Source organism: Fundulus heteroclitus, unplaced genomic scaffold, assembly GCF_011125445.2.
Source record: "Fundulus heteroclitus isolate FHET01 unplaced genomic scaffold, MU-UCD_Fhet_4.1 scaffold_42, whole genome shotgun sequence".
Classification (NCBI taxonomy): domain Eukaryota; kingdom Metazoa; phylum Chordata; class Actinopteri; order Cyprinodontiformes; family Fundulidae; genus Fundulus; species Fundulus heteroclitus.
Window position 1 is genome coordinate 3209840 of NW_023396835.1, and position 10651 is coordinate 3220490.

General features: G+C 39.8%; 2 protein-coding genes across 2 annotated transcripts in view; both read right to left on the reverse strand.

Moving 5' to 3' along the window:
- Positions 1–2429: 2429 nt before the first annotated feature.
- The window catches only part of LOC118560330 (E3 ubiquitin/ISG15 ligase TRIM25-like), a 75132-nt gene continuing 66910 nt past the window's right edge, over positions 2430–10651 (reverse strand). The window contains exon 2 of the mRNA XM_036131271.1: positions 2430–2626. The gene's annotated coding sequence lies outside the window, so the exon portion shown is untranslated. The remainder of the gene's footprint in view (positions 2627–10651) is intronic.
- Positions 2643–4298, reverse strand: LOC118560336 (tripartite motif-containing protein 16-like). The gene has a single exon (XM_036131278.1). It carries the CDS (start codon positions 4296–4298, stop codon positions 2643–2645), a length of 1656 nt encoding a protein of 551 aa, XP_035987171.1.

Here is a 10651-nt window from a genome sequence, read left to right on the forward strand (position 1 = left end):
CACTTCATTTTCAGCCTCAAGGGCCCCCTACAACAACATCTGAGTGGTTGAAATTTTTTTTTGTGTATTTTTCTATATTTGGGTTTTACAGGTTAAAACATGACACCAATATTATTGTCAGTAATGGAGTCATTGATTAAAAGTGATTTCCAGGGTCGGGCATACTTTCATGATCCTTGGAAGGATGATATTATAGACACCAGGCCACTGTTCAAAGAGTTATAAATCAACATATCTGTGTTTTTCTTGTTACAGAAGTGTTTAATTTTACATATAGATCCATTGAATAATATTAGGGTTGTTGGTCCTGTGGCTTGTTTTTTCTCTGGTAGCTTAGAGTGAAGATTGTTGACATACTCTTGATTGTTGTCATGATCTTTCTGGGTCTCATGTTGGAGTGGAGCAAATCTGTTTTGTAGTGAAATTCTAACATTTCCAACAGGTTTATTTCTATGATTTGTTGTTAGACCAGACTGTTTCACTTTTATTGGGACACTTCTCTGTAATATCGGCCAGTTTTCTTTGTCTAGGTAAGATAAGGTAAGCTAAGATAGACTTTATTGATCTCACAGTGGAGAAATTCCCGTGTCACATCGGCTCAATAATCAATGAAGGTGCCAAATGGAGGAAAAGGTGCATGAGGTATAAACAGTGCGTCCCCATATATACTGTGGATTGAGAAAAAAAATAGAAATAAAGCAAAGATTTAAGATGACTTATGTACATTTAAGATGACTTAACACATATGGATTTGACTTTGTACATTAAAGTGGTACCAGGTAAAGAACAACAGAGGTAGTGAGATAACTATTACAGCGGAAGTCTTATTTAACTTATTTAACATGATTATTGCACAGGTTATAGCACAGGGTATTAAATAGTAATTGCTCATAAGTTATTACAGTTATAGTGCAGCATTGTAAAGTCTGATGGCTGCAGGGATGAATGACCTGCGGTAGCGCTCCTTTTTACAGACAGGGTGTCTAAGTCTGTCACTAAAGGAGCTGCTCAGCTCCACTACAGTCTGGTGCAGGGGGTGGAAGGTGTTGTCCATGATGGATGTGAGCTTGGACAACACCCTCCTCTCAGCTACTTTCTCCACAGAGTCCAGAGAGCAGCCCAGGACAGAAGTGGCCTTCCTCACCAGCTTATTCAGCCTCTTTCTGTCTTGTCTGCGCTTCCTGAGGCCCAGCAGACGACAGCGTAGAGGAATGCTGAGGCCACCACAGAGTCGTAGAAGGTCTTAAGCAGAGGCCTGCTCACTCCAAAGGACCTCAGCCTCCTGAGAAGGTGGAGGCGGCTCTGGCCCTTCTTATACAGAGCTTCGGTGTTATGAGTCCACTCCAGTTTATTGTTGACGTGAACACCCAGGTATTTAAAACTCTCCACAGTTTCTATGTCCTGCCCCTGGATGTTCATGGGGGACTGAGGTGGGGGTCTTCTCCTGAAGTCGATCATCATCTCCTTGGTCTTACTGGTGTTCAGACACAGATGGTTCTTCTCACACCAGTCCACAGAGTTCATGATGACCAACCGGTAATCCAGCTCAGACACACAGCCCACAATGGCCGAGTCATGGGAGAACTTCTGAAGGTGGCAGCTGTCCGTGTTGTAAGTCCGAGGTGTAGAGGGTGAAGAGAAACGGAGACTCTGAGTACAGCCGCAGTGCTGAGGGCAGTCAGTGAAAACAGGTTGTGGAAGAGCTTGTATAGCAGAGGATGGTTTCAATCCATCAACCACCTGCACCACTCTGCTGGCCAGGTGTGAATTAGGGTGAAACTTGATATGAATCAAAACTATTTGAAAATATTTGAAATACAGAAAAGCAAAAATTAAAATAAAAAAAACATCTGAAGGATTATGCTAAAACTATTTAATGCCAGCAGAAAAAATAAATTAAAGTGACTCAGTGGATACAATGAATGTCTCACTTTAATAAGCCTTTATTTATTGAAAACACATTAATGTTCATCACAAATATTAGATTTAGGTCATAATTGTTGTATAAATATGTAACACTTCATTCAGTAAAACACCATAAATTCACATTATGTCTCTTTATTACAGATTTGGCTGCTAAAGACATCCTGTAAATTTTAAGATTCAAATAAAACTATATTGTACAGCTGCATTGTCATTTTTACTGAAATACTAATTAGTTATGGTGATTTTGTTGTTTTGACGTTATTTACCTTAAAGATGTTTTAAAAAAAATTATTAAACATATTAAAACATTCAAAATATGAAAATTTACAATATTAGACGATATCTGTTGTCTCATGTGTGTCTGGACTCAACAAAACGGGTCCAAACCAGAACCGGATCAAAGAACTGGTTCCACTTTTTAAACCTGGGGAATCATTTGACATTTTATTGCTGAGTTCACAGTTTTTGCTGCTAAAAGCAACAAGGAGGAAAAACAGCAAATATTCTGGTACTGATCAGCTGGTTTAGAAAACAATGTTGAGAAATGAACAAACCCAACAGAACCAGAACATCAATTCTGAAGAAAAACAAGTGCTGACAATCTCTGACTATTGATTTCTGTGCAGTTTAGACATAAAACAACAACCATCAAGAAAATAATCTGCTGGAGATTTAAAAACCAGAATCAAAGTCACTGAACCTTTAGTGGATTTGGTCTATTTGGGTTTACAGAACTCAGCAGAACCTCCAACCCAAACTCCAGCATGTAGCGGCTGAGTGAAGGTGGTCTGGACTCTGTGGAGGAGAGTCATGGTTTTAGAGACGCTGTAGAAGGACAGAATACCTGCTCTGTGATCCAGGTACACTCCTACTCTGGAGGAACCAGGACCTGAGATGAAGGTCCAGATGTTGTTGTGACCAAAGTTATAACCTTCTTGGTAACAAATTAATGCCCAAGATTTGTCGTTAGCTCCAAATCCACATTCATTCCCTCTTCCTGCTCTGCTGATATTCTTGTATGCGACTGCTACATCAACTCCTTTTCTCCACTCCACCTCCCAGTAACAACGTCCAGTCAGACTCTCTCTACTCAGAACCTGAGGCCAATCAGTGAATCTGTCTGGATGACTAGAATCAGACTGAGGTTGTTTCATCCATGTCACCTTCCTGTTCCCCTCTGATAGTAACAGCTTCCTGTGTGCTGTGTTTGGATCCAGTGTGATTTCACATGAATATCTCAAGAATCCAGCTCTGCTCTTTGGTTCTGGTTCTGACAGTGAAACATCCACCTCAGTGAGTCTCAGTGAGATGTTTGTCCATGCGTCTCTCAGGATGTCCTGTAGTTGATCTCTGAGCTCTGACACAGCTGCTGTCACATCCTCAAAGTAGCTCAGAGGACGGATCTTGATGCTGGATGAGTGTGTAGACTCACTGAGTGCTGACAGTGAGGGGTAGTTGTGGAGAAACTGGTTGTGATCCTCTGTGTCTGAGAGCTGCTTCAGCTCAGCGTCTTTCCTCTTCAGCTCAGTGATCTCCTGCTCCAGCTTCTCCTGAAGCTCTTTGACTCGACTCCCTTCAGTTTCCTGCTGGGATCTGATCTGCTGCTTCACATCAGAGCTTCTTTTCTGGATGAGACGGATCAGCTGAGTGAAGATCTTCTCACTGTCCTCCACTGTTTTATCAGCAGAGTGCTTGATGGCCTCCAGCTCCTGTTGAAGCAGCTTCACATCTTTCTCTCTGTCCTGGATTCTCTGCTGGATGTTTTCTCGTCTCACCTCCAGCTCTCTCTGCCTCTCAGTCCTTTCTGCTGCAGCTGACACTGTGTCGTGGCCTTTATGTTCATCCATTAAACAGATAAGACAGATACACTTCTGATCAGTACGACAGAACATCTTCATCACCTCATCATGACGAGAGCAGATGTTCTCCTGGAGGTTCTTGGAGGGCTCCACCAGCTTGTGTTTCTTAAATGCAGCTGAATCATAATGAGGCTGAAGGTGTTTCTCACAGAAAGAGGCCAGACAGAATAAACAGGACTTGATGGCTTTCAGTTTTCTTCCAGAGCAGGAATCACAGGCCACATCTTCAGGTCCAGCATAGCAGAGATCAGCAGGAGCAGCTTGGAGTCCAGTCTTCTTCAGCTGCTCCACTAAAGCTGCAAACATGGTGTTTTTCTTCAGAACGGGCCTCGGTGTGAAGGTCTCCCTGCACTGAGGGCAGCTGTGGATTCCTTTCTGATCCTCTTCATCCCAGAAGTTTTTAATACACTTCATACAGTAGCTGTGTCCACAGGGAATAGCCACCGGATCCTTCAGTAGATCCAGACAGATCGAACAGGAGAAGGTTTCTCGGTCCAGCTGGTTCTGCTCCATTTCTCCTCTCGGTCACAGTGACTGTGTGAGTTTCACTTCCTGAAAACAGCAACAGCTCTGAGCTCTGATCTACGAATCACGTGTCAGAGCAGAGAGGCTGCAGCCAATCAGCTTTCACCTCCAGCAGATGTTGCTCCACCAGCTTCAAGGTGTGTCTGAGAGCAGGAAGAACAGGGAGGGTTATCAGGTTTTACAGCCTGCAGAATAAGGAGCAGAGGTCGCCTTTGGGGGGGGGCGGTATGCTTTTCTTTGTTCCGTTCTTTTACGGCACTTTGAATTGTCTTGTTACTTAAATGTGCTTCAAATAAGAATGCCTTTCCAACTGGTCACTAGGCAATTTTATTTGTAGCAAATTTCAGTACAAAGATAATGCAAAGGGCTTGACATGATTAAAATATAGGACAATAAAAACAGAATAAAAGCAAGTTGGAAAAAATTTAGAAAAAATAAGCAAAATAAAAAATAGGAAATGGAAACAGAAACCAAATATGAATAATTTTAAAAACTGCTGGACTACAAAGTTTAACTAATGATGTTTCAGTAAATTAGTTTAACTAGAACAGTTGAATGCAATCCTAAACAGATGTGTTTTTTTTATCTTGATTTAAAGGAACTCAGGCTTTCAGCACTTTTACAGTTTTCTGGAAGTTTGTTCCAGAGAAGCGGAGCATAGGAACTAAATGCTGCTTCTCCATGTCTGGTTCTGGTTCTGGTTCTGCAGAGCAGGCTGGAGCCAGAAGACCTTAGTGGTCTGGAGGGTTGATGCCCTGATAACAAGTCTGTGATGTATTTAGGTGCTAAGCCATTCAGGGATTTATAGACCAACAGAAGGATTTTAAAGTCTATTCTCTGAGATATAGGGAGCCATGGAAGGACTTTAGAACCGGGTCCATGTTCTCTACTTTCTTAGTCTTAGTGAGGACGCGGGCAGCAGCGTTCTGGATCAGCTGCAGCTGTCTGACCCACTTTTTAGGCAGACCTGTGAAAACACTGTTGCACTAATCAATTCGTCTAAATATAAAAGCATAGATTAGATTTGCCTGCAAACATGGAAGCCAGTAAGAGAAGTGGCCCAGAAATAGAACAGAATACAACATCATAAATTTGTCCTGTGGAAGAAACATTCTGTGGGGTTTCCCAGAATCAACGGAGCGTTATGAAACTACAGGCTGTGTGTCTGTTCGGTTCTAAATTTTAACTACTAGGTGTCATTCTTACTTATTGTTTCTGTAAATACCAGAGCTAGATGCTTAAATGCATCAGGTTGCTGCCATGTGATTTATTGTTTTTACTAATTGTGATCAGGTAAAGTTAATGAAATCCATGTAAGAAAATTTAACTTGATATAATATGATTGTTAAAAATGACAATTTAAATCTTCTCCTTTGAAAACTGAGTTTACAGTTTATATTAATGTGGTTCTTTCTGGTACACTGCAGGACGTTGACAGCGTCTTCACTGATGTGCCTCGATCTCAGTATGAGGATTATTTGATTTACTTTAAGATACTCAGAGCTCCTTTCCCTTCTGCTCACGCTGACATTTTATATATTCTGTTCCCATAAAGTATTACACCCAGAACCATTGCTCTTTGGTAGCTCGCAGGAACTCTCAGCATGTTCTAACAAAATTATTGGAAGATTTATTAAAACCCTTAAAAAAAACTTGCATGTGGAGATCAGGATATAGCAACCCTTCATCACATTACTCTTGCCCAATTTACTGATTGTGTTGGCTGATATATTCAGCGGTGCTCTGCCACTGCAAGGTGTTGAACGCAACTCGTTCAAGGTTACGTTGGTGCTCAGTTTCATCTTGTTCCTAAACATCCTCACCAACGTGCTCCCTGAAGACAGTAGATGCTGTGAGTCGGGGTACAGACAAAACGATTTGTACTGTGCAAATAGAGCAAAACATATAAAAATGATAAGCAAGACAAATAACTATTATCATCTTAATGCGGCACAGGAATCCATTTCTGAATTTCTTAAGTCCTGATGGTGACAAGCATCCTGGTGTCAATAGTGTTGACAAAGGTGGCTCAAGATGGGTTTGTCTTTTATGCCTGCTTCTGTAAAAACGTCAAAATGCCAGAGACCACAAAGAAAACGAGGATGGAGATGAGTCTGGGTTTGTTGCCAGGGGAACAGGGTACACATATCGAGACTGAAGCATTTTCTCAGTGAATTTTGTCCCATGGAGTGACCAACTCTATCTGTAACTTTGATCTCTGCAGAAGCCAAAGGTGACATCAGCATCATACGGCGTGATGCGTCTGAGGACTCTCAAAGGCTCCTGAAGATGGTCAGATTCCTGGAGGCTTATGACACCAAACAGGCAGAAAGTGAACATTATCAGATGCTTGCAGATAAGCTGGATAAGACCTTTTATTGTTAATGTGGTATACATTGCTGCCAAATCCTCTAATATTCTACATTATGATTGCAGATTTCACCATTTTACTTTTTGGGAGTAACATAGCAAGCAGATAATACCTAATTGTCTTTGATCCCTAAATTAATAATAGATGTAGATCCTTATAATAGGATTATTTGCTAAAAGCACTGTTGTCTTAAACCATGTTACTTGTCAGTACTTAAGCATTTCCAACTATTTCATCAAGGTACTCGTGTATAGGGCCACTTTTTATTAAAAACTACAAATACAGTAAATAATATAAGCAAATTGCAAGCTTCACATCGAAGGGTATAGTAAAACAAATTCAAAACAAATACACAGCTTTTCAGAGGCAAAAAAAGTCACTACCTAAATTTACCAAAGCAAATAGGTACTAGGCCTCCCATAAGTGCACTATGCCTTGCAGCAAGAAGGTCCTGGGTTTGACTCCAACCCTGGGTCTTTCTGCATGGAGTTTGCATGTTCTCCCTGTGCGTGGGTGGGTTCTCTCCAGGTACTCCGGCTTCCTCCCACAGTCCAAAACCATGACTGTTAGGTTAATTGGTCTCTCGAAGTTCTCCTTAGTGCGTGGATGGCTCTTTGTCCTGTCTGTCTCTATGTTGCCCTGTGATAGACTGGCGAGAGGCGAGAGGTGGAGTACACCCCGCAAAGGGTGTACCCCACCTCTCGCCCATTGATAGCTAGAGATAGACACCAGCACTCATCGCGATCCCATGAGGGATAAGCTTGTATAGATAATGAATGGATGGATCGACCTGGGTCAGGAGCTGTCCAAGACATTACTGAAACTGAAGGGATTGTGGGGACCCTTCATCATCGTGAAAGGAATGTGATACAAATGCAAATAATTTTGGTCAAGGGAGCATATAGATTGGTCTCTGGTACTAAGAAAGAATGTAACGTGGTCTAAAGCAACTAGATGCTGGTGAAAATGGTCATTCCAAAAAAGCAAAAAACAAAACAACTGGACTTTTCTCCGAAGTTTGAAAATGTTTCGCTTCCTATCCTGGAAGCTTTCTCAATTCAAAAAGTCTGGAATAGTGTGGAGTACCAAGCTTTATACTACTGTCCAACAAAGACCTTGTAATGGCTTAGATAACATGCAAATTGAACTGAAACAGCTCCACCCCCTTAGTAACGAGCAGTCCTCATTACTAAGGGGGTGCAATGGGGAGATACAATAACTAATAATCAATTATTATGATTATCAATAATAATCAAGCTAGGTATATTAAAGTGCATTTATTTGCCAAATAATTTAACACATGGTTAATACTTTAACCATGATGTTTGTTGCCACCTTGTGGACAAATTTTTACCTGGAGTGTCCCCTTCCCCCTCCTACTAAATTAGATTTATCCAATGTTATTACTAGAAGAGCCCCTAGCTGAAATATTCTAAAATAAGTACATATTTGACACATGTTTTGGACAAACCCAAAAACAAAACAAACATTCTCAAAAATGCTATTTGTAGATAATTATTTTATTTTCATAGTTATAAATGTATCAGAATTGATCATCTAGCAAACTATAATAAACTTTCACAAAGAAACATACAGTTTGGTCAAAAAACATTTTTATATTTATACAGTTTTACATTTACACGTCCTCAAGCTACCAAATATTTTTTTACAAAAACACGCTTAAGCTTTATTTTTATCCTCATTATAATCTAACACTGAATTTCCTCAGAACCACCACATGTGAAGGAACAAAAAGAAGACCCTCTACCTTATCAAGCGAATATAATGGATCCCTTCTATTCTGAAACTGTTTTTGTCTGAAGGTTTCCTGTTCAGTTTCAGGTTTTCTGTTTCCTTCGTTGCCTTTTTAGAAGAAGAAAAACAAAGAGGGTCAGAATATGTTGGACCATATTCCAAGTAAATATAAGAACGCTATTTCTCATACCTCTTTGAAATTTTTTCTATGAAAATTCCACGCCTGGTTTAGTTAATGTGTTTGTTACTATTAATTCCATGTAGGTCTGTTTTATAAACAAATAAAAATAACCATAAACCCTATTACTAAGTATTATTTTACTAACCTTCACAGTTCAGAAGTTGCACAACAGCAAAAGGATGATGGTGACCATGCAGACAATAAAGCCAAAACTGAGAAATTCACATAGTAAATAAACAAAGATGGTACATGTCCGGATTAAGAGGTGGAAGAAGGATGCCAAAGGGTGTCTGCAACATCCGTTGCATTTTATGTTTCAAAGATCCGCTTGGTAATGATAATGTACTGATAGGGTGTAAACACACACACACATCCTTGGTTTAAATACTTACTGAGGATCGTGCCTTGACTTCCTTTCATTTTCAATCCTATCTATGGGTACTTACTCTGACCTTAACCCTAAACTTAACCTTTTCCAGTATAAACCTAATCCTAACCTAAACCTAACTGACACCTTAATCCTAACTCTTAACTCTAGCCCAAAAAATGCGGGGACCAAAAAGAAAGGGTTACATCAATGTCCTCACGTTACAATTAAAATGCCCAATTTTTCCTCACTGAGCAGCAAGTACACATACAAACAATTTCACCTAATGTTAGATCATTTTAGCCTAAAGGTTTCGTCCTCCTCACCAAAAAAAGGAGACTCTTGAGAGTCCTGGAAAATAGAACGCACAACAAAATCCACCAGAAAGATTAACAAGAATCTTGCTGCCGACTCTAAGCACGCATTTTTGTCTATTTTAGATATTAACGAAAATGTGACTGAAATATGCAATACGCTCCTAAATGCGACAAAAAAATATAACTATTAAAAGAAAATCACCAGTTGATGCATTTCTGACGCAGGATTTTACCTGGTGGCGTGGAAGGACCCAGAGAAAGGGTGGCCGTCAGTTTGCCTGAGTTAAATCTAAATGTGTACTATAGTTTCAGCCATGTGTTGCCTTTCAAAAATAAGCCACTAACGTAACATCGGTTTATGAAAAAAAGTGTTGGCATGATCCATATAAGTCATTTTATAATTAAAAGTAACTTTGTGGAACAGTTATGCCACAACTGTTATAATAAATGTGATGAAATTGATACAGGTAGAATAATATTGTTATAATGTCTGTCATGGTGTTTTCGTGTTTGGCCAACGTGCAGAACACACTCGTGAGGCAGGAGAATGGTTAAGATGTTTGTTTAGGCTACGGGCTGTACAGGGTGGAGCATGGGCAGTGTTATGACATAGAAGGCAACAGGGAGTGCGGGAGACAGGGAAGCATGGAGGAGAGTCTTTCCACTTAAAGATTTCATGCATCATTTGCAACTACTTGGGCATATTTAGTTACTTTGATGCAATTGTTTCATGTCCTACCCTGCTAACATAAAACAATTGTGCTAAAGTAACTATGCTTAAGTAGATGGAAATGTGCATATATTTTTTTCAGTGAACAGCAGTGTATGTAATACTTAGCTAGCAAGAAAACAATATTTACCACATCAGACGTTTCATTATCTAGACCAGGGGTGTCAAACATACGGCCCGCGGGCCGGATCCGGCCCGCAGAACAATTTAGTCCGGCCCTGTGGCTAAATGCATTATCATTATAAAAATAAAAAAAAATGTTTTTTTTTTTGTTTTTTTTCCAGTGTCCTGTCTGGCAATGTGGCAATAAGATGCCACAAAGAGCTCATCAGATTTGACTTTCACAAGTGGACAAGATAAATGGAAGAGAATGATAAAACAATTATTGAAAAAAACATGTACTTCATTTAATTGAAAATATGCAGTTCCTATATTGTCCACGAGGGGCGCTGTGTTTTAATTATCAGATTAAGCTTCAGGTGTGGAAAAATTCAAATCATTTCTTAATTTTTATCTATTTGATGTATTTTGTCATGTAGGACAGTGTTTTTAAGTTCCAAAAAATGTGAATAAATGTTTTTCAACATTGTACAATCACTGTGATCAGTTCTTATGCATAA